Source organism: Urocampus carinirostris, chromosome 2, assembly GCF_059441175.1.
Source record: "Urocampus carinirostris isolate Australia breed hairy pipefish chromosome 2, RoL_Ucar_1.0, whole genome shotgun sequence".
In the NCBI taxonomy this organism is placed as follows: domain Eukaryota; kingdom Metazoa; phylum Chordata; class Actinopteri; order Syngnathiformes; family Syngnathidae; genus Urocampus; species Urocampus carinirostris.
The window spans coordinates 6776680-6798595 of NC_142350.1; the positions used below are offsets into that span (position 1 = coordinate 6776680).

At 41.7% G+C, this 21916-nt stretch overlaps 2 protein-coding genes across 4 annotated transcripts in view; one reads left to right on the top strand and one right to left on the bottom strand.

Moving 5' to 3' along the window:
• The first annotated feature begins 2428 nt into the window (after nt 1–2428).
• Nucleotides 2429–21821, top strand: yars1 (tyrosyl-tRNA synthetase 1). Its single transcript, XM_088328603.1, has 15 exons — nt 2429–2566; nt 3325–3392; nt 5818–5964; nt 6038–6213; nt 6279–6408; nt 6472–6552; nt 7607–7699; nt 7770–7905; nt 7966–8051; nt 8111–8243; nt 8310–8419; nt 9611–9804; nt 9877–10018; nt 11209–11319; nt 21351–21821. The coding sequence occupies exons 2-14, from the start codon at nt 3336–3338 to the stop codon at nt 11317–11319; spliced, it is 1596 nt and encodes a 531-aa protein (XP_088184729.1). The 5' UTR covers nt 2429–2566; nt 3325–3335; the 3' UTR covers nt 21351–21821.
• nhsl3 (NHS like 3) overlaps nt 11455–21916 on the bottom strand; it is a 30928-nt gene continuing 20466 nt past the window's right edge. Inside the window, exons 1-9 of one of the 3 annotated variants that reach the window (XM_088328602.1) lie at nt 20713–20862; nt 17930–18091; nt 17824–17861; nt 17627–17753; nt 16327–16434; nt 16109–16260; nt 15835–16017; nt 12974–15761; nt 11455–11917 (exon numbers count right to left, since the gene is read on the bottom strand). In XM_088328602.1, the coding sequence (XP_088184728.1) occupies nt 11877–11917; nt 12974–15761; nt 15835–16017; nt 16109–16260; nt 16327–16434; nt 17627–17753; nt 17824–17861; nt 17930–18091; nt 20713–20770 (3657 nt within the window). In that variant the 5' untranslated portion in view covers nt 20771–20862 and the 3' untranslated portion in view covers nt 11455–11876. Of the gene's footprint in view, nt 11918–12973; nt 15762–15834; nt 16018–16108; nt 16261–16326; nt 16435–17626; nt 17754–17823; nt 17862–17929; nt 18092–20712; nt 20863–21916 lie in introns of those variants that run through there. The other 2 variants (XM_088328601.1, XM_088328600.1) reach the window with 2 other exon arrangements.

Below are 21916 nucleotides of genomic sequence, written 5' to 3' on the forward strand. Positions count from 1 at the left end.
AATCCCTTTTTGCTTTACAATGCTGACATCTAGTGTTTATTTTTCATGACAACGCCTAATCTTCACCAGATTGAAAATATATTTTTGAAAACATTAAATTGATGTTAACAATCTATAGACTATAAACATAATTAATGCAGGTATATGAAATATTTTTTAGAAGAAATAAGAATGAGCTGAAATCAGTAAGTAAAGAAGCAGATAGTCGCATTTTGTTTTTTCCCTGTATTTGATCGTTTATAATTAGGGTTGGGTAGGGTTACTTTAACTTGATTACTTTCAATTACTTTTGGATTACTCCAATACCAAATATGCTAATAAAAGACAAAAGAAACGAAATATGATTAAAATTACTCAATTTTGTGCAGGCTTGGGGAGTAACGGAATACATGGAACGCCAAAAAAGATGTTGGCAAACTGTTTGGATTGTCGCATTTTATGTTAGTTTTGCCGGAGATCAAAGCCAGGAGAGAAAACTTACCACGTGTTGTGAGTCATAATTTTATTCATATTGTGTTTCTTTTGTCTTTTATTAGCATATTTGGTATTGGAGTAATCCAAAAGTAATTAAAAGTAATCAAGTTAAAGTAACCCTACCCAACCCTGTTTATAATTATGACTAATATTTAGCTAATGTTTTCCAAAAAAACGTTTAAGTATGCTGAATATTATGTAAACACCAGTGTACTCTACTTCTCTCCCACTGTAGTTTTCATACATTTATTTTTTAATGTCACAATGCTATTTTTTATTTATGTTGGCATCTTTAAATCTATAGGTATAATAAACGGTCGTGCAGTAAGATAGTTGGTTGGATCCCTTAACCACAAGGGTCGTAGGGGCACCATTCCTTTGGTGTGTCCTGGGGCAAATGCGCTAACCACTGCACTACAGAAATTCACCACTTCAACTAGCAGGACAAAGACTAGGAACCTTCCCGCGGTGTCCTGCGAAAGGCTCTCTCCCGGGGGAGCCTTACGAATCCAACTCAGTCCACTCAGACTCGCTCTCTCTTTCTTTCTTGGTCCTCTCTCCTTCTTTGTATCTCCTTTTCTCTCTTCCCCCTTTACACTCTTGTCTCTCATTTTCTCTATCCCTCTCTTTCCTACTCTCTCCCCACCTCTCTCACTCTCTTTTCCCCTTTTTTGCATTTGACTCTGTCTTTCTCTCTTTCTAACTGTCCCTCTCTTTCTCTTCTACTCTCCTCTCTCTGTTCTTCTTAGGGCGGGCGACTTCGAGAGCAACCCTGGCCCCCAGTCCAAATGCCAGTGGTGCTTTCGAACCATTCGCTGCGACCACACCCCAATCACCTGTACTACCTGCCCACGGGGCTTCCATAAATCATGCACCGGCCTGTCCGAACGTACTAAGGACTTTAGAGGCTTCGTCTGCTTGGTTTGCTTGGGTCGCACCCCGTCAGGCCTGGCGGCACAGGACAGTCGCAGCCCCCTCTCCTTCGGAGAACTACGGAGCCTCCCACGAGCGAATCTGGCGCTACTATGGATTACCTTAGGCCACAGGTGTCAAACAGGCGGCCCGCGGGCCAGATCAGGCCCGCTAAGGGTTTGAATCCGGCCCGCGAGACAACACTCAAGGAAGTGCAAGAGAAAAATGAGCTGCAGGTTGAAATATGTCAACTTGATGTTGCCAAAGCCAGGTGCCTCGAACAAAGACACTGTACTTGTATTTCTCTCTCTCTCTCTCTCTCTCTCTCTCTCTCTCTCTCTCTCTCTCTCTCTTTCCACCCCTTTTCTCCCACTCTCTGTCTCTTTCACTCTCTGTGTCTCTCTTTATTTCTTTCTTCGTTGATCTTTGTCTCTTTCTCTCTCTGTGTCTTTTTAACTTATTTTGCTCTAACTTCCTTTTTTCCTTTTCTCTCTTTTCTCTTTCTCTCTTCCTACCCTTGGTGCTTTCTTTTCTCTTTTCTCTCCTTCCGTCTTTCTATTTCTCTTTGGATTTCTTTACTCGTCTCCCTTTCTTTCCCCCCTCTCTCACGACTTTTTATCGCTTTTGTTTCTCACGCTCTTTCCCTCTCTCTCTTTTTCTTTCTTTGTCCTGCCCTCTCTCCTTTTCCCTCCTTCTTTCTCTTATTTCTTTATCTCTTTTTTTTCTTTATCTTTAATCTACTAGTCCGGCCCCCGACAGAATTTTTGTTCTATCGTGTGGCCCCCGAGTTAAAATGAGTTTGACACCCCTAAGGCCTAAGGCTTAGGCGCATTGAGTGACTCAACGACGACGACGACCACTTCAACTGCGATGCTTTCAGCTATCGATTGCTTTACCTTGAAAGTCCACTCAATCAATCGCTGTTAAAATACTGTTTACATTTATTATGTCTACTCAATGCTTTTGTTGTTTTTATTCTAAAGTCTATAAATATTAAAAATAACACTCGTAAAATATACATTCGAGAACAAAAGCGAGAAAAAAATACCACTTTGATTACAATTCACTCGGCTCTTGATTGTTTTTGCCTGAAAGTCGACTCAATCGATCGCTGATGCAATCCACTGACAGCTCCCACTACCCGGCTGTTTTTTTAATTCTCTGCGCTTTAACTCTTTAGGTAAGGTTTTAAAACCCGAACAGCACAATTGCAAGTTTGTTTAAAATGCTTAAAATGTCGACAGAAACCATTACGAGGACGTTACCTGCGTTTTTGGAACCCGAATTTGCTTTGTGTCGTTGCACATGGCATTGGTGCTAGCCGGCCAGCTAGCTAACGTCATTACTAGTTAACGTAATTATATCAAATGTATGAAATTTCATGGTAATACAAAACGAAAATGTAGCTTTATGTCCCAAGTAATGCTTGTCATATATAACCCATTCCTTTAATTTCATTCAAATGATACACTTTTTCGCAAACCCTTATCTATTCGCGGCTCATTTTCCACGGTCTGGCCACATCATCCTTTATTAAACAGTACAGCAGTGTTTTGTCCTATTTAAAAACGTTTATAACGGATATTTTTTCTTATTTTAACAAATGGTTCTTTTCAACATTTGAAAATTCTTTAATTAATATTTTCAAAAACTGGAAAGTGCTTGAACTTTGGGTGAAATGCTTGTGAATGCTTGAAATAGTTTTCCTGTTTCTCAACAAGTCTGCTTAAAAATGGTGTCGATGCTGCTCAATGATGGCTCCCTTTTGCCATTGCATCACATCTTCCCTCGTGATTACTGGCTTTGTATTAAAAAGGAAAGTACTAAACACTTGAACGTGTCCAAGCTTGTCAGTTTAAGTGAGAAATATTTGTTTGTTTCAGAGATCCTGCAACAATTTTATAACATGTTTTATATTCTCATTTTGTATGATTGTAGTTGCCTCATCCATGGCAGCTCAGTTAAGCCCTGATGAGAAGCTGGACCTCATCACCAGGAACCTGCAGGTGGGTCACATATGTGCATGTCAATAACGGTATTGTTTAGATGCAGGCAATGATCTGATTGGATACGGAATATGGGCAATATTCGGATAATGTAAAGCTGTGTAAACATGCATCAAAGGAGTTTTGCCGTTCTGGTCCACTTCAATGAAATGCATGGTTCTAGGCATGATCCATTATCCCCGCTAGAGCGTTACTGAGAGCAGGGGCCAACAAAGGGTATTTTCTTGGTTCTGGGCACCGTTTTGGTCACAATCTATTATCTCCATTCAACTTTTGGTGAGAGCGGGGGCCGAGAGAGGAAATATTTGTCATACATGGTGGCTCTATTCCCCCCCTTTTTTCCCCTCCTAAAATAAACGACACCTCTGCGAATGTGATCCATTATACCCGGCTGACTATTGCTGAGAACAGGGGCTAGCGGGCCTAAAATAATCTGATCCATTATCTCCAGTAGACTTTTGCTGAGTGCGGGGGTTGAGAGAGCAAATTTGTGTCATTTTTTTTCCGTTCTTTCTACCTAGAATGAGCAGCACCTATGTGGCTGCAATACATTATCTCCGGTCCACTATTGCTGTGAGCGTGAGCCCGCAGAGCACATGTTAAAAAGGGGTTACTTCATGTATTTTTGCATATCACAGTGGGTTGTGGTCTCTACTAACTACATTAAACAGGCTTACGGTATACATTTTTGTGGAATCTTGTGAGCAGTTTCCTACATATGGTATATTTTTAACCCAAAAGTATTGTGTGACCTTTAGTACAGAGGGAATTGATACGTCCAGCTTATTAGCTAAAAAAACATTCTGCCCCCATGGTGAAAATGCATCTATATCGGGGGTGTCAAACATACGGCCTGCAGGCCGGAACCGGCCTCCAGGGAGGTCCGATCAGGCCCGTGGGCTGGAACCGGCCTCCAGGGAAGTTCGATCAGGCCCGCAGGATAATTTAAAAGTGGAAAAATGCACAAACGACGTGGAATTCATATTTTAATAAAATGTAATTCACGGATTGTCCACTAGGGAGCCGGGTGCTGTTACGATCAATGCAGTGTGATGCAGATTGAAGGGCAAATTTGCCTCCGCAGGTCTGGGCAAATTTTATCAGTATATACTACCAGGGTTCACCAAATTAACAGCGCTGGCTGCTAAAACTTTGTGAATGTTTGAAGCAACCTACCTTTATGAACAAATCTTCTCGGTAATAAATATCAATAAAACAAAAATGCATTCAAAGCTCACAAACAAGCACTTAAATGGCATTCTAAAGTGTCAGCTAGTCAGGATATGACACCTGGTGTTGATGCATTTGTACAGGCGTAAAATATGCTAAATATCAGAAACAAAAACAAGTCCAGACTAAACTAACACCTTTAAAATGCTGCCCCAGAATGAAGAATACAGCTCTGTGAACACGAATCCTTGCCGTGGTGATTTGAAAAATAAGCGATTTAATGTTAGTCAGCAGCTTCACTACATAAAAGTAAGGTGCAATTCTACTGTTCACGCAACTCCATACAGTTTCAGCATGTATTGTACTATGTATTGTATGTACGTTTCATGTATGAAGTTTACACATTTACAGGAGATGTGAATACTTCTTAACATATCTAACATCACTCTCCTTCGTTTGTAAGGTGTAGGCAGGGATTAAATATAGATTTTATAGACACATGTGCAAATGGTTTAAAAATTCCTTTCTTCATAAAACTCATTTAATATTAAAGTGCATTACTATATTTTTCGACACCAATTAATTGTTAAAATTTTGTGCCTTCGTAGAATCATTGGAATCAGTTGCAATGCATATATGTGAATGATTAAAGCAAATTGCACATTTGTAAATGAAATGAAATGTTTTGTAAAAGGAATGCTCATTAAATTCCATCCTATTCCTAATGTTCTTGTGCTTCTTTAGACCAAAATAAATGAAAGACATATTTTGGTTATTTATAGCATGTATGGTATAATCTTAATAGTTCGGCCCACTTGACATCTAACAAGGCATTATGTGGCCTGCGATGTGAAATGAGTTAGACACCCCTGATCTATATAGTGGAAGCAACATTTGTATTTATCCATATATACTGTAAGACTATAATTCTGGCAAGCCTTGGACAAGCATAGCTGGAGCTCACTTTTGGAGCAAACAATCACAGTATTTCATATAACTTAGTGTGTGCTTTGAATGAAATCATTCTTTAATTTTTTGTCGAAAGAAACAACAGCTATTTCCGTCATATCGTAAATTCCACTTCGCCTTTTTGATCAGATTACTTGCCATATATATGTGGTTATTTTGTTTCTAAGCTTGTAAACAAAATCCAGACACCCAATATGCGCTTTCCAATCATATTATCGCCTGCATTTAAATGTAGTCCATAAGCTCCTCTGTGATGTTTCCAATATTGTTTTTTTCCCCCCTGCAGGAGGTTCTCGGAGAAGACAAGCTGAAGCAGATCCTTCAGGAGCGGGAGCTGAAGGTCTACTGGGGAACCGCCACCACCGGCAAACCCCACGTGGCTTATTTCGTCCCCATGTCCAAGATTGCCGACTTCCTCAAAGCTGGATGCGAGGTGCGTGCTCTCATTCTTACCTTTTGTCTTTACAAAAAAAGGTTAAATGTTTGTTTTTGTTTTGCTCATTCAGGTCACCATTTTGTTCGCAGACTTGCACGCCTTCTTGGATAACATGAAGGCTCCCTGGGAGCTGTTGGAGCTTCGGGTCAAATACTATGAGGAGGTGATTAAGGCCATGTTAGAGAGTATCGGCGTACCTTTGGAGAACCTCAAGTTTGTGAAGGGGACCGACTATCAGCTTAGTAGGTTGGTGATTAAGGAATCAGTTTGAAATATACTTGATATTGAATAATAAATGTCATGAATATTAGGGAATATACGCTGGATGTCTACCGCCTAGCCTCCATGGTGACAGAGCATGATGCCAAAAAAGCTGGCGCTGAGGTGGTAAAACAAGTGGAGCACGCCCTTCTGAGTGGTCTTCTCTATCCAGGACTGCAGGTTAAAATAATAAAACGGCATTTTATTTTTTTCTGCTTTTCCTGAATTAATGTCACTCCTCAGGCACTGGATGAGGAATACCTAAAAGTAGACGCCCAATTTGGAGGCGTGGACCAAAGAAAGATTTTCACATTTGCCGAGAAGGTGATGCATGTTTATTTGATGACTTTTTAGTGTATATGTGCTAAAAGCCCCAGTGTGTGTTATGTAGCAACCTTTAGTGCTGTAAAATACTTTATTCATTCCAATAAAACACCATTCTATTCAAACATTAAGCAAAAGCACATCTATCTCTTAATCTTGATTTTAGGTTTAAAAATGTGTCATTATTTTACACAACACAACATCTTGCTACTATGGAAGAATGGATGACCAATTTGCAATGCTAGCTTGGCCTGGTGGTGCTTTTAACACTTTTTAAGTCACTTACCGCGCACAGCTAAGCCCTGCATCTGAAAGTCACCGAATAATGCGACATTTAAACTTTTTTTCCACTGTTTCCTTCTGTTGCCAGTCATTTTAGGCACTTTGCTGCAGGCTATAGCTCTCCACTATTGTTATTGTTGGCTTCAGTGTCACCTTCCACAGCTGGTCCTGCACGCAAACGTCACTGAGTCCTGTGATTCAGGCCCTTGGCGCTTGTTATCTTTGACTTTTTTCCTATTGTTTCTTTCTCTAGCCTTTTGTGTTAGCCACTTGGCCGCAGGCAATTGCTTACAACTTTTGTTATTGTTTGCTGCTTTGTGTAAATAATACTAGCTTCACCCATCAGTTTCACTTGAACGTCGCTGAGTTTCTCGATTCAGGCATCTTCTTTTTTCACTGTTTCCTTCTCTAGCTACTCATGCTAGCCACTTGCCTGAAGGCTACTTTTGACTGCTAACTGCTATTATTATTGTTCGCTGCTCCATGTAGATAAAGCTTTCCCTTGCTATGTTTTGCTGACCTTTTCTAGTATCTAGCCCCTTACACCAGCTCTGACCAACTCAAGCAACTTTTTTTAGCTGCTCAGTCTTTAGTTGTAGCTGGCGGTGGATTAACACATGGCTGAAATTCATCCTTGCTAACACTCGAAAATCTGGAAGTTGGCTCCTAAATTTCATCCTTCAGGCTTCCGTAGTGTTTTCTTCCAATGATCTAGAATTCGTCACACACTGTTACTGTAAGTCATAGAAAGCGTTTTGTCCTTTTTTTGCAGTACCTGCCCCCTATGGGCTACAGTAAGCGCATCCATCTCATGAACCCGATGGTACCAGGACTGACTGGCGCCAAGATGAGTTCTTCAGAAGAAGTAAAAATCCTGCAAAGTTGTGTAAATATACTTGTGGATGATTTGTAACCTTTGTTTTTTCATTCTTAAGGACTCCAAAGTAGATCTGCTGGATTCCAAGGAAGATCTGAAGAAGAAGCTTAAAAAAGTCTTTTGTGAGCCTGGAAACATCCAGAACAACGGGGTTCTCTCCTTTGTCAAATTTGTGCTTTTCCCTCTTCGTGGAGGTAAAACACTACTGTTACATGTTAAAGTGATGGTTTTAAAATGGCGGACTTGTTTTGTAGGTTTCTCCATTAAACGGGACGCAAAGTTTGGCGGGGACAAAGTCTACACTGCTTTTGAAGAAGTAGAGAAAGATTTTGCAGCAGAGGTACGTTCTCATCTCGCTCCTCTCGGGTTTGAAAATCCCAAAGTTCTCCTCTTGCTTAGTTGATCCACCCTGGAGACCTTAAAGCATCGGTGGAGACCGCCCTCAACGAGCTTCTGGAGCCCATCCGGAAAAGGTTCGAGTCTCCTGAACTGCGAAAACTGACCAGCGCCGCCTACCCGTCTGCAAAAACGAGTCGGTGTCCAAGCTTGAGATATGAAAGCGTGTCTTTGAGTTTTTGATTGACGGACGGCTGTGCAGAAGGGGCAGGGAAAGGTGGCAAGGCGGGAGGAGGTCCAGCGGGAGATGACGAGGAGGTGGTGCCGTCTAAACTGGACATCCGGGTGGGGAAGGTGCTCAGTGTGGAGAAGGTAGGACCTCTATTGATGGCTAAAGTGTAGATTTCTTTGAAATGAATCATTCATCTATATTGGGGTCGATGCACAAATAAATGCACAATGGACAAGTAATAAAATACTGCTTCTGAAGACCCATACAAATTTCTTTCCCAGGAAAATATGGAGGGTACTGATCCATGCTTTTATCTCTCCTCGTTAAATGATCGTAATACCCTGGTCTCTGGATTCTCCAAAATATTGCAAGCCTGCAACTGTTGCATATTTTTGTATTGTTTATCAAAGTTTTTTTTTTTACAGCACTTTTGAGATGCATTTTGGTGAGGAGTTATTATGTGACAATCCATCACTTCTAAACACAACTTCTCCGATACTGAATGACACTCAAGCATTGGTTAAGAATAATATACAACTATAGCTATACACCTTTGTTGCTACAATAAATCAGGAGGAAATTAATAATGCCGAATCAGAGAGGGTTTTTTTCTAATAAAACAATATTTGGGATGAAACATGATTAAACAAATTGTATGTTGTATTTAGGATTAAAATCAGGACAAAAATCGTTAACTCCATTACTTAATTTATGATCATCCCTATTCGACAATTTGACTTGTTTTATTTTAGAAGAAAGAAAAGTTCGATGTAAAGTGAAAAATCGAAAAAATCATCAAACATTATCGTCATTTTAAAAAGTATTTAGAACTAACATCAGAAAAAAATACTCAACATTACCCAAATGATTTGCCGTGTCGGACAATTATGCTAGTTTGTTTTTTTCACAAGTAAAACAGAAAGCTACGTTTTAAGAATAATGATTTAAAAATGTAGTCAAATAAAAAAACAATGAGCAAAACATTTTTAATTTGATCAATAAAAAGCACTATAAAAATCACATTTTAACGTGCATTTTTTTAATTCTGATTACATTTACAATGTTATTGTACAGCTCTGGTACAAAACTGTCAAATAGTGTTAAGTATCAGTCCTTTTTCTCTTAAATGGAACTGTTTACAATGACATCAAATTTAATTGATTTGTTAATTATGGTGTATCCCTAATTATGATAAATTTGACGTATTAATACATGGTTAAAACCATTATGTATTGAAAATCGACTTTTCAACTCAAATGTGATTCATAGTAATTATTGAAGCTGACCGATACCACTTTTTTAAAATGAATATTAATATCCTCAACTATCAGCATCCAGACGCTGATTCGCTCTACCTGGAAAAAATCGACGTAGGGGAAGCCGAGCCCAGGACGGTAGTCAGCGGGTTGGTGGCCTACATCTCCCAGGAGGCCTTGCAGGAGCGTCTGGTGCTGGTGCTTTGCAACCTCAAACCGCAAAAGATGCGCGGCATCGAGTCGCAGGCCATGCTCCTTTGCGCTTCCATGTACGACTTTTTACATTTTTTTGCTGATTTTGTAGTTCTTCGACCTTCCCCTGACCTTGATTTTTGTTTTAGTGAAGGGGAACCGAGGAGAGTGGAGCCTCTGGACCCACCTGGGGGATCTTCACCTGGGGATCGGGTTTTTGTGGAAGGATATGAGGCGGGCAGACCGGAAGAAAGGCTTAACCCTAAGAAGAAAGTGTGGGAGAAATTACAAGTATGCATCTTGAGATTTTATCTATAACAGATGACCCCCGAGATAAGGCGAACCCGCCTTATGAGGTCTTCACTTGACAGCCTTATACGGCAACAAATTATTTTGAAAGCCCAAGAACTCATAAAATTCAAATTCACAGAGTTATGTCTCTTAAGATGCATGTCTCCTATTGGTCGTCATCATCAAATGGTGCTCTGCGATTGGTTGGTTTCACAGCATCATGAAAGCACAGATATTGGCTGCATCTTGTGTCCGAAAAATTTGCTGGTTAGCGTGATACAATGCTGTAAATTCTATACTGCGCTTATTTAACAAGGTCCAAGATTTGCAGTGATGCTAAAGGTATAAGCAAGTAAAATTTACTATATACTATTTCACTTGACACCAAGGAACAAGATGTTTATGACCTCTCTGTACACTACAAAACGACAAATTATTGTACATGTACAACAATTAATATGTAGTTATGGCTCTAAGATGCCTGTTTGCGATTGGTCGGCGTCACCAAAGGCTGCTCTGCTATTGGTCGGTGTCCGAGCATTGCAAAAGTACAGATATCCGATTGGCTAAACTACCTGCCCCAATGCCTTTTCTCATGTGCTCCATAAAGAATTTGCAAATTGGTACCATACAATACTGTGTTTTTTGTCCAGTATTTATTTTCTTAAAACATGTGGCCTGCAGGCCAGATCAGGCCCTCCAACAACTTTAATCTGGCCCAAAAGACAAAGCTGAGAGAAGATCAAGAAAAAGCTTGGAATAGTTTTAATTCTTTCTTCCTCTTTTCCTTCCCTTTTCTCTTTTTATATCTCTCTCGTTTTTCTTTGTCTGTCGCTCTCTACCTGTCTTGATTTCTTTCTCTCCCCTTTGCTCTCTTTTTTTCTCTAGTTTGCTTTCATTTCCTTCTTAGTCTCTATTTCTCCGATGCTATTTTCCCCCTCTATTTTATTTATTTTCTTTTTATTCTCTCTCTTTGTTATCTTTCTATCTCTTTTCTTTAATCCACTAGTCTGGCCGTGTGAGAACGAGCTCAAAATAATTCTGACACCCCCTGACATTAGTAGTACTGACTAGATGCTATTTTTCACTTTGCAATTCCCACCTCAGAATAGATTCATGTCGTATCCCGGGGTCTTCCACACTTTTGCCTTATTTATTTACGCTCAAACTGATTCCGTATTGTCCTCCAGGTGGACCTAAAGATCTCTGAAGACTTGGCCGCTCAATGGAAAGAGCGCCCCCTGGTGACCAAATTAGGACCAATAACGTGTAAAACGTTAAAAGGAGGAAATATCTGTTAGGTACGTCTTCAAGAGTACATGTGTTTATCATGGTAACAACGCTCAGTCTTGTCAAGGGAAAATATATTATGGGATGTCATCAGTAAAGTTGTGCTCATCACATCATGAATAAATTGACGCACTTGTGCAATGATCTCAAATTTCGTCGTTTTTATTAAATCTGGGGGGGGGCATTTAAACAGTCGCTATAATACAAAAGTGCTTCCTTTCTAAACAGCAATAATTTTATGATTGATATATAGATTTAATACTCGTTCCCTTCTCACAACTGTTTTATATTACAAGGCCAGATCGAAACTGCTCACCGACTCGGCCGCTAGGGGGCGACCATATTTACACTTCATATACACACAGATTCATCCTGAGGAGGCGCTTTATCGTTAGAGAAAAATACTCCGGGACAAAGCTATCATAGGAAAGTGGTCGCTTTGAATTTGCATAAATACATCAGGAAGGCCGTTTCAGGTTAAGGCTTTTTTAGAAGGAAAAAAATGTCCTGGTTTACTTGCTTGTAGCTTTTCTGTGGCTCCTCTTGATGAATCATCGCTAAGTGCTTTTTAAAACAGTGTTTCGATTGTGTCCGCCGTTACTCTGGTCGCTGGAAGAAAACAACATGACCTCAATATGAGACACCATTGAGTGCTTGTAAATACGATAGACCCCCGGAATAAGGCAACCCCGCCTTACAATGTTTTTTTTTTTCTTAATAGAATTTTTCCCTACTGTGCGACGTCAATTATTTTACACGCCCAAAAACATATCCATTCTAACTTGGTAATGTCTCTAAAATGCCTATCTGCTATTGGTCAATGTCATATAAAATGCTGGTCTACCATTGGTTTCAACACAGCATCTAAAAAATGCTATTTTATTGGGTAAAGTCAAACCCCCCCCCCCCCCCCCCCAACGCCTTTCTCTTCATTCAGTTTAGAATTTTGTACTTTATTTACATTACTGTATTTATTAGCTACGGATCTCAAAGCTTGCAGTGATGCTAAAGCGAGAAGCAAACACACAAAAACCATGAAAATAAGGATTGTGATGATTAAAACAAATTGGGTTGCTAACCTAGCTTAGTTGTATGGCCGTGACCTATTGACAATCAGGACAATTATTAATGATTAAAGCAATCAAGTCTATCCATGCAAGTGAAAACTTTAACAGTTTTCATTTATATCTGCCATCTCCTTCCCCAATGCATCCACCCACTACCCCACTTAACCAGCTAAAGTCACGTCACACCAACGGTAATCAAAACATAATATATCCTCTAAATAACATTTTTCATAAATATAGATGTACACGTAGGTAATACTTACTATATACAAATTATTTTAATGTTTTCATCTGGGGACACAGGGTTTGGAAGGCACTCCTACACATTTTCTATCCCTGTTATATGGCAATTTGTGATATACTACTATGTTTTGTGTACTGTATTTGCTATGGGTCCCCCAAGGCTTACAGTGATGCTAAAGGCAAAAGCACAAGTACTTATGCGCTATTAAGTTATTTTAATGTTATATCTGGGATTATAAACTAATTATCAAAGGTTTCTATCCCCCGCCATAAAGCAATTTTACTATGCAATCCCTACCTCAGAATGGATCAATGCCATACCCTGGGGGTCTACTATATTACTGTTGCTCCGTACTTGTCTCTGGCTGCGCTATGCCCTTGGAATGCTGTCCTCCAGGAGTGTCGGCCACCATTCTAGATGCTAGATCTTGTGAAAACCTAAAAGGTTTCCTGGCCACAGGCGGTGGAACCTGTAGAGACCTCAGTCCTTCACTTGAGGAATTAACATGGTAGATTTGACTGGGGGACTTCGAAAGCTCAGGTGCATCACAGGGATCTGGTTTGGTGCTCCTGGAAAAAATAAAACTGGCAGTGGGAATTGGGATCCTCGTTTGAGACGATTGTAGGGACGACGTCCCTGTTTGGTTCACACAGTGATAGGACGGTCTCATTCCCAAGACGCTGTCCCTTGACGACAATGCTGCGGTTTTGATCCGAATGGCTTCTTGTAATCGCATGGAAGGGGTTCCTGGTGTCACATACGATTTCATCGGCTGAGGGGGGGATTTAAGGGACTTCCGAGTCGGCTTTGGAGGAGTATTTTGATAGGCTGGACAATCACCCTGGATTAGAGCTCCCTGGTTTGGTGACCTTTCCCCTGATGTGTCTTCCGTGCGTTTGTCGGTCGTATTGACGGTATGTAGGCGCACCATGTGAAGTAAGGAGGGGGTAACGAGGGGTATGTTGGCATCTTCTTTCGGGATGGGGACACTTTTGTGGCAAGCTAGAAGCTCCTTACTCCTGGTGTCTCTGTGTGCGGTGCTGGGGTGCCTTCTGAAGGCAACAGCAGCAGTAGCATTCTTCAGAGGGGTGACAAGAGTAGAGGGTCGTGAAGGAGATTCAGTAGTATCAATAGAGGGATTTTCAATCTCTAGGGAGTACCGCTTCAGAAAACTGCTGTGAAAAGTGATGGTAGAGACCAATTGTTGGGTTTCTTCAGTTGAGGTTGGACTTACAGAAGAAGCTGGAGTAGTTTTCAGGACTGCTCCATCAGAATTTTTTGTATTTTCCTTATCAGAAACTGGCTTAGCTTCAGTTGAGTCATGAATTTCCTTTACAGATTCCTCTAAAGGTGTGTCTGAAGTATCAGTTGGTCGACTCGCCCCATCAGGTGGAGGCGGGAGAGGAAAGTCCATCTCCTCCACCCCATCAAAGACTGAGTCCCCCTCCAAAGGAGGTGGCGGTGGTGGCCAAGATGATTCTGCAACACAACTCTGGACCTGGAACTTTGCCGGTGAAGCCGATCCATAGGTGGAGAGCGATTTCCTTGAATTAGGTGGTTGAGATCTTTGATTAGTTGTTGCTGGTTCTGGTTGGACTTCATTTGTGTCTACCTCATCCTTAGTCTCACTTTTTAATCCATCTTCTTCCAGTTGTGGTTTGATTTTAACTCGTAGCGGTTCTTCACTTCTGAGGATATTGGAACTATTGGTGCGATTTGTCAGTCCATGTCTCTCTTGTCCTTCTGATGTTGATGCAACAATGTCTTCCACACCTGGACATTTTTGACCTTGGACCTGATCATCGTCCTTGGGAATGTCCAACAACAATTTCTCATCCTTTGAAATGATTTCTGAGGCATCACTCAAACCACGCAGGAGCTCAAAGGTCCAACTATTTCGACGCCACGTTTCAGAAGGTGGAGGACATGGTGCTTTGACTTTGGGAGGAGAGGGGACATCCCATAGCTCTTGGAGCTTTAGTTCATTTGAAGAAACCAGGCAAAATCCATTTTCAACCAGTCCGACATGTGAAGGGAGTTCTTTTGTTGAAACTGTGGCTGATCTGTTGACGTCCAGATTCAAAGTTGAAGGGGTTTCTTCTGTCGAAACCAGGGATCTGGCAACCTCCTGGCTTAGAGGTATAGGAATTTCTTTTGGAGGAACTGGAAACAAACCGCAGGAATTGGAAACTTCTAAACTGACTGGCTCAGATGCACCGGACGAGAGTGAGGTCAGTGACGAAGATGGAGAAACAGAGGACGATGCCTGGGATGTAGATCTCTCCGGTTTAACTGGTTTCTTCTTGTGCTTGTTTGGAGAAGTCGGAGTGATCTCCTTCGGGGAAAGTGTCGGGGTGCCACTTTGACTGGAGTAGCCACTGCTAGGGGACATAGTCCGTTCAATTTTATCCCTTTCCAGGGTGTTCTTCTGTCGGTTGAATTCTGAGAGGGACCCATCCGTCTTTTTGGTCTCAACTGGAGAGTCTTTGGTAGGGGTCAAAGGATGGGGGTCAGATTCTGGAGTGTTTTTCACAGGATCCAGAACCTTACTTGTTTGTGTAGATACTGCATTAGCAATGGGTATTTCCCTTTCATTAGTACCCGATACCCTTTGAGAAGCAGAAACATTTGAGTGTTTGCACTGCATCTGACCTTCGGATATAGTTCCGACCTTATTGTTATGAAGCGAATTGGATCTTTGTGGAGGAGCCGGGGGTAACTTTGTCTTGATAACGGAGAGACTCCGATTGGAATTCCGTTTGAGTTTTACATCGCCCCCACTGGTACTTGCTGGGACAGGTTCTGAGTTTATGTGTTCATTACGATTCACTTTGGTAAGGAGAATTGTGACTTCCTGATTCCCTGTAGAATCCACCCGACCTGCTCGCAGATTCAGATCCTCTTTGTTGGTCATCGGATCGTCGAGGGAACCGTCGGTTTGGGAATTTTCACCATCAGATTTTCTGGAGAGGAAGGGGCTGGCCGATGATGAAGTCAGGCTGTTTTTGCTTACTGTGTGAGCGTTCCCCCTGTGCTGGCTGCCTCGGTCGATCTCGATGACTTCAACAGAGGCTGGTAACACCGCATTTGGGATTATGGTAGATAGGTAGGTGGCCTGAGGAGATACTGACATCACTGGACCCTACAGTGTAAGAAGAAAAACAACTCTTTGATTAATACTATAAAGTCATTTTACTCTCTTGTTGTTTTCTTACTTTGGGGTCCAAGAGGAAGCTACTGGTTAAAGTGTTAAATGATGTGAAGGTGGTCATTCCAGGTGCTGCAACAGACACCGGTCTGATGACAGTGGACCGATAGTGACGGCTTTCTTTGTGTGGTTCTCCATTCTCATATTTTTCCTGAAGATTGGATTTCATCTGCCGCTTGTCGCCGGGTACCTGATTTGGAAATATAAGATGAGTTTCGTTAAGTACAGGAAACCGCTGGGATATGACATGAATCTGCTCTGATTCACTGCGGAGAACTTACTTCCAGTTCTGACAGATGCACCCTTGCTCCTTCTTTTGTCCTCAATGGGGTCCCCGAATCAATAGTTGGAATGATGAAAACTTCCGATTGGTTATTGTAATTGGGTAGCTGTGTAGAAACAAGCTGCTGGAGCGTAGAACCCCTGTGCAACCCTGGTAAATAGACAGAGTGGCTTTCAGTGACAATTATAAATAATAGTGGGCTGTTGGACTACCTACCAAGTTCTTTTTGGACCTGGTTCGGTATCCCCATAATGGTCGTCCTCCTGTTTCTCTTCTTGCTCTTGTCAAAGCGTCTCACAGGATGCAAAGGCTTGAAGGTCGAACCTAGGAAAGTCCGGACTCAAGATCAGGGGGCTTAAACTGTAGTTTGGCTTCACCGCCATGATACAAAAACTCAATGTTGGTGTGGCCCAGTTTTTATGGATCCTAGCTCCGTGCTAGTTCGTAAGCAGGGCTGAAAATTCACACGCGAATGTTTGAGATTGATGTACGTCTTCCCTGCAATATGATTGGCTTGCTACTTCTCTTTTTGAACCATGCCACCGCATACTCACCACAAAGTTTCAACAAATAAGCTGATTTGATTCATTATTTCTTGAAATTTAATCATAACATTTTGGGAGGGGTTGGAACGCGGAACAAGGGGCTGCCATGGCCAGGAAGGAGATCGTCAGCGCTGTTGAACCGAAGCTTAAAGAACAGCGAGTGAGATGGAGGGAAAACTTAAACTTTCATGTCGGGAGAGAAGATTGTCAGTTATTGACCTTGCACGTAATATTTAGGTAAGAGTGGAAAATAGAACTGGGTAGGAGATTGAACTGAAGCCTAAAGGGAAGCGGCTGCACCTTGCATGTAACTATAAAGGCGGAGGAGATCGTTGCCGCTGTTGAACTGAACCTTAAAGGGCAGAGGATGCATCTTGCATGTAGTTTATAGGGCAGGGGAGGAAATGAAAGTTAAAGAACAGTGGACCAAAATTTAAAAACTGTGGACGCACCTTGCACGACACATTCTTCATTTCATCGCTGTTGAAATGAAATTTAAAGACCAGCAGGTGCACCTTGCATGCGGCTTTCGAGGTGGGAGAAGGAGATCGACGCCGATGTTGAATTGAGGCTTAAAGGTCTGTATATGCAGATTGCAGTAAGGCGATTGTTACTGATGTTGAACTGAAGTTTAAAGAAGAGTGGATGCACCTTGCGTGTAACTTTCGCCTAATTACATCTTTCTACTCACGTATTCAGTTTCTTACGTCGTCCTTATTTGCTATTGTATTAATATTGAATTTATGACGGATTGATTTTATTTTCCTATTAGTTTTTGGTGTGGTTATTTTTAGATCTTATTAGGTGTAGGACAAAAAATTGAAAATAGGGCATTTCTCCAAGCTTTTCTCGTAGAAAACCTGATGCGGCCCAACCTCACCAGACCCTAACCAACCTTCCCCCAATAACTGAAGTTTAAGACCCCTGATCTAGATGAAACCTAACCTTACAAAGACAAAAACGGCAATTACCTTGGCGAGCGAGCTCTGATCCGGTAGAACTTCTCGCGGTATCGGTAATCCCTGAGTTGGATCCGGACTCCTGAGAGTCGCCCTCATCTTTTGAATTATCCCAGTCTGGAAGCGTAGAGTCCGAGGACTGCACGGCCCATAAAAATGGATTTAACGCAAAATCCTGGCAGGACATTTCAGCGTTTAAGTGCACTTACGTTGCAGCTTTGGTCTTCGGCCGAGTTGACTCCGCTCTCTGCGTAAAGCCGATCGATACCGCCGCGTTAACCGCAAACGTAAACAACAACTAAGTCTTTTCAGTACCTTGCCGGCTTTCCTGTGAGATTTTCAAGCCCTCCAGGGCTTGCCAGTGCAAATCCTCCAGGAACTGAGAGCGGTTTCCCTCCACAAAAACGTTCTCTTGAAAGTGTTGAGAGGAAGAGTAGTGCACCTTCTTCTGCTCATCGCTGGTTTTGGTCCCGGCTGCTGAGGAATGGATAAAGTTCTTTTAAAGGAACAGTGTGTGTGTTATTTGACCCTTAGGTGACGCTGTACGGTGATATTCAGGGCGTTGAACTAATTTTGGCTCGGAGCCGAGTAGTAGAAAAACATTTTTACAGGGCCAGACTAGTTGATTAACGAGTAGGAAAGAAATTAAGGGGGAGAAAAATGGGAAGGAAGAGAGTGAGTTAGAGGAAGAAGGAGAAAAAAAGAGTAAGAGAGAGGGACAAGAAGAGAAAGAGAGAGAAAGAAAATTAAAGCAAGAAAGAAAGAAAGACACACTGACCAAGAGAGGGAGAAAGAGAAAAAAGAGGAAAGGAGTGGGGAAAAAAAGCTAGAGAATGAATAACAAAAAAAATAATGGAGAAAGAAAGAAGGAAAACAAGTGTGAGAAAGAGGAAATAATACACACTGCCCCTTTGCTAACTCCAACCAGGACTGAAAAAACACAGGTTGTAAGCCAAATACGGGAGTAACATTCTTAATTTCTGGCATTTTGAACTCCAATTCAGGACAGTAGAGCCCGGGTAAGGAGGACCCTGCCTTACGACGTATTCACGTTGCATCGTGAACTGAAATCTTTTTGGGACTCTCGTTACGGCATCTCCCCCCACTATATGGCATCAATGAGAAATGTTTTCACATGCCCAACTTGTAAAGTTGACAAGTATCACAAGTTACGTGTCTAAGATACCGTTCTGCTATTGGTCCACGTCATAATAAAATGCTCGTCTCCTATTGGCTATGTTAGCATCGCGGCTTCATGAAGATGTCGATATGCTTAAAGATGAAGTCCTTCCCACAATGCTCCTATTCTCACTTTTGAATTTTAATTTTGTAGCTATGGGTCCAGAATAGTTGCACTGGTGATAAAGGTAGGAGCAAAAATCTTATGTGATTGGCTATGCCCGTTTATATCAGATTACAAAATATTTTCTTTTAAAGTTATAGAAATCGGAACAAAACAAAAATCAAGGAATGCTCATGTTTGTGTTGACAATGTTGTTCCATTACCATCTGCTGGATACATACAGAAATAGCAGGTTTCATGTGTGGTTTATTTTTAAGTCTAGAACAACTTTCGACTTAAATGCTACTAAAGTACAAAAAAAATGTTCAATCTGAAATTGTTTTTATCCGTTCTAAAATCTCATTTTTAAAGTTTGACAGCTCAAAACGCTAACAATGGAAATAAAGCTTGAGATCAAGAAATCAAGAAATACAAAGGCGTGCATGTTACTTTTGGTACGGAATACAGCTGTAACCAATTGACTTTAGAAGATACAATACTCTATTTTCTTCTACTGTATTCACTACAGGTCCCAAGGCTTGCAGTGATGCTAAAGGTAGAAGTAAAACATAACCATGGAAACAAAGCTTGCAATTATCAAGACATACGAAAAATAAACGTGAATCCCTACCTTTGCTAAGTGACACGGCCAAAAAAAAACACCAATTGTGACTATAATACCCCGCCATATGACAGCTTCACCTTGCAACCGGATTCATGTTGTGACCCGGGTTGTTTACAATACTGGACATGATCAACACTCGTCTATCGCTAACTAACGCCTGTTGTGAATGTGACACACAACCTTTATTAGGAGCCGGGCAGATGTTCCTGCCTTGCCAATCGCTAATTCTGTTGTCGGCCCGAGAGGATTAGAGCTTCGGATTGAATTTGTGAGGAAGACCCTTTCAGTAGATCACCAACACAACCCAGAAAGTCATGCTTTGCTCCCTGCCCTCAGCACAGCCCAGAAAGTCATGTGCGGCTCTCCCTAGTCTGGAGGACATTACGGACAGGAGAACTTTGCAGTGAGTCATAAACACTGCTGAGAAAACTGTGGGCTGCTTCCTACCCGGTCTGAAGGTCATTGCTGACCAGACAACTACTGAGAGTCATCAATACAGCCAAGAAAGTCATGGGAAGCTCTGCCCAGTATGTAAGATATTGCTAAGAGTAGAATTTTACAGTGAGTCATCAACACAACCTACAAAATAATGAGCTGTTCTTTGCCCAGTCTGGAGTACATTGCTGACAGGGGAATTTTACAGTGAGTAAACAACACAGCCCAGGAAATCGTTAGCTACTCTCTGCCCAATTTGGAATACATTGTTGACAGAAGAACCTTACATTGAGTCATCGACAGAGCCCAGAAAGTCATGGCCTGCTGTCTAACCAGTTTGCAGGACATTGCTAACAGAAGAATTTTACAGTGAGTCATCAACACTGCTGAGAAAATTCTGGGATGCTCTCTGCCCAGTTTGGAGTACAATGTCGACAGGAGAACTTTCTTCGGAGTCATGGACACAGCCAAGAAAATTGGAGGACGATCCCAGCTCTCGCTACCTACGCAGAGCCGACAGCGTTACCTTTTATTGCTCATTTTGCAGAAAGAAGCTCTCTATGCTCCCACACGGGATTACACGAAGGATGAGACCCCCTGCCTCTTGAGGTTTACCAGACTCCCGCAGGAGGTTAAGCGCTTTTGGGTTGATTAAGACGACCGGCGCTAAAGCTTTTTATCTCATTAGAGGGACCCCCTACATTCCATGAGGGTTTGTCTACGTTTGAATATTTTGTGCAAATGGATAAAACTCACCCTTCTTCTTAAAGACGGACAGCAAAGAATGGACGCTCTTCCTCAAATAAATCACCATCCCTAGACGGGTACCAAGCCAGGCTTAAATACTAAGAAGTTGTGCTTCTAAATCCCAAGGAGTTCCTCCTCCTGGAACGCTCAGCCTCCCTCTGAAAGGATGAGCTCACAATAAAATCCGCTAGCGCAACCAGCTGCCTTATCCTGGAGTCCGATAGTCGACACCCCCCTGCCCCCCTTTTTCGTTCCCTCCCTCTGCTTCGTAGCGATGCAATACAATGATTTCTTGTCAATTAAAGGAGCCCGCACACCCCTAAGTTAGGCTACTCGCCCCTCTCCAAGTCTACAGACACGTGTCTGTGACTGCACATGATGTATCACAGTCATGCATATGTGTGTTTTATACTTTCTGGGAATAGAAAACAGAGTAAATAAAGCAGAATGGGAGCAATTTTACTTATATGGGTTAACGACCCAAATCTTGGACACCTTTTTTTCCCTCATAAAAGTAAAACAATATTCTCTTCTAATATGAAAAAAAAAAAAACCTTACGTGCTATGATTCATGTCAACTAATTAAATGTGATGCTCCCGTCATTTAGGCATCTTTGACTTTTTTTTCTCACTGTTTCTTTTTCTAGGCACTCATGCTAGCTACTTGGTCTATAGTAGCTACAGTAGCTGAGAGACGGGCACTGAAAAAGCTGCGGTCAATCATGGACAATTCATCACATCCACTACACAGCATCATCTCCAAACGGAAGAGCAGCTTCAGCGACAGACTGCTGTCACTTTCTTGTACCACGGACAGACTGAAGAGATCTTTTCTTCCTCATGCCATGAGGCTCTTTAACTCCACCCGGCAGAGTAAAGGCCCACATTAAACCACACCCCCTACATTGCATATTACCGAATTTTATTGCATTATGTATTCTGTGTAGCACTATCTAGATACTCTATATAACACGCTACAGTGGGTATTAGCACGTCACATTGGGTATTTGTATATTGTATTCTTTTTGCTTTATTGTTGTATTGTTCTCAGCGCAGGGATGCTGCTGAAAATGTGAATTTCCCTGCGGGGATGAATAAAGTATCCATCTATCTATCTATCTATCTATCAATCTATAGCTCACCGTTAACTCGCCGTTAACTGCTATTGTCATTGTTAGCAGCTCTGCATAAGTAAAGCTTGGTCTGGTAAAGT

What these genes read in the sequence shown, in the direction of transcription:
- yars1 (XM_088328603.1), top strand. Translation starts at nt 3,336, where the DNA reads ATGGCAGCTCAGTTAAGCCCTGATGAGAAGCTGGACCTCATCACCAGG. An exon ending in CTACCCGTCTGCAAAAACGA is followed by an intron (nt 8,244 to 8,309) that starts GTCGGTGTCCAA and finishes ACGGCTGTGCAG; the next exon opens with AAGGGGCAGGGAAAGGTGGC. An exon ending in AAGTGTGGGAGAAATTACAA is followed by an intron (nt 10,019 to 11,208) that starts GTATGCATCTTG and finishes ATTGTCCTCCAG; the next exon opens with GTGGACCTAAAGATCTCTGA.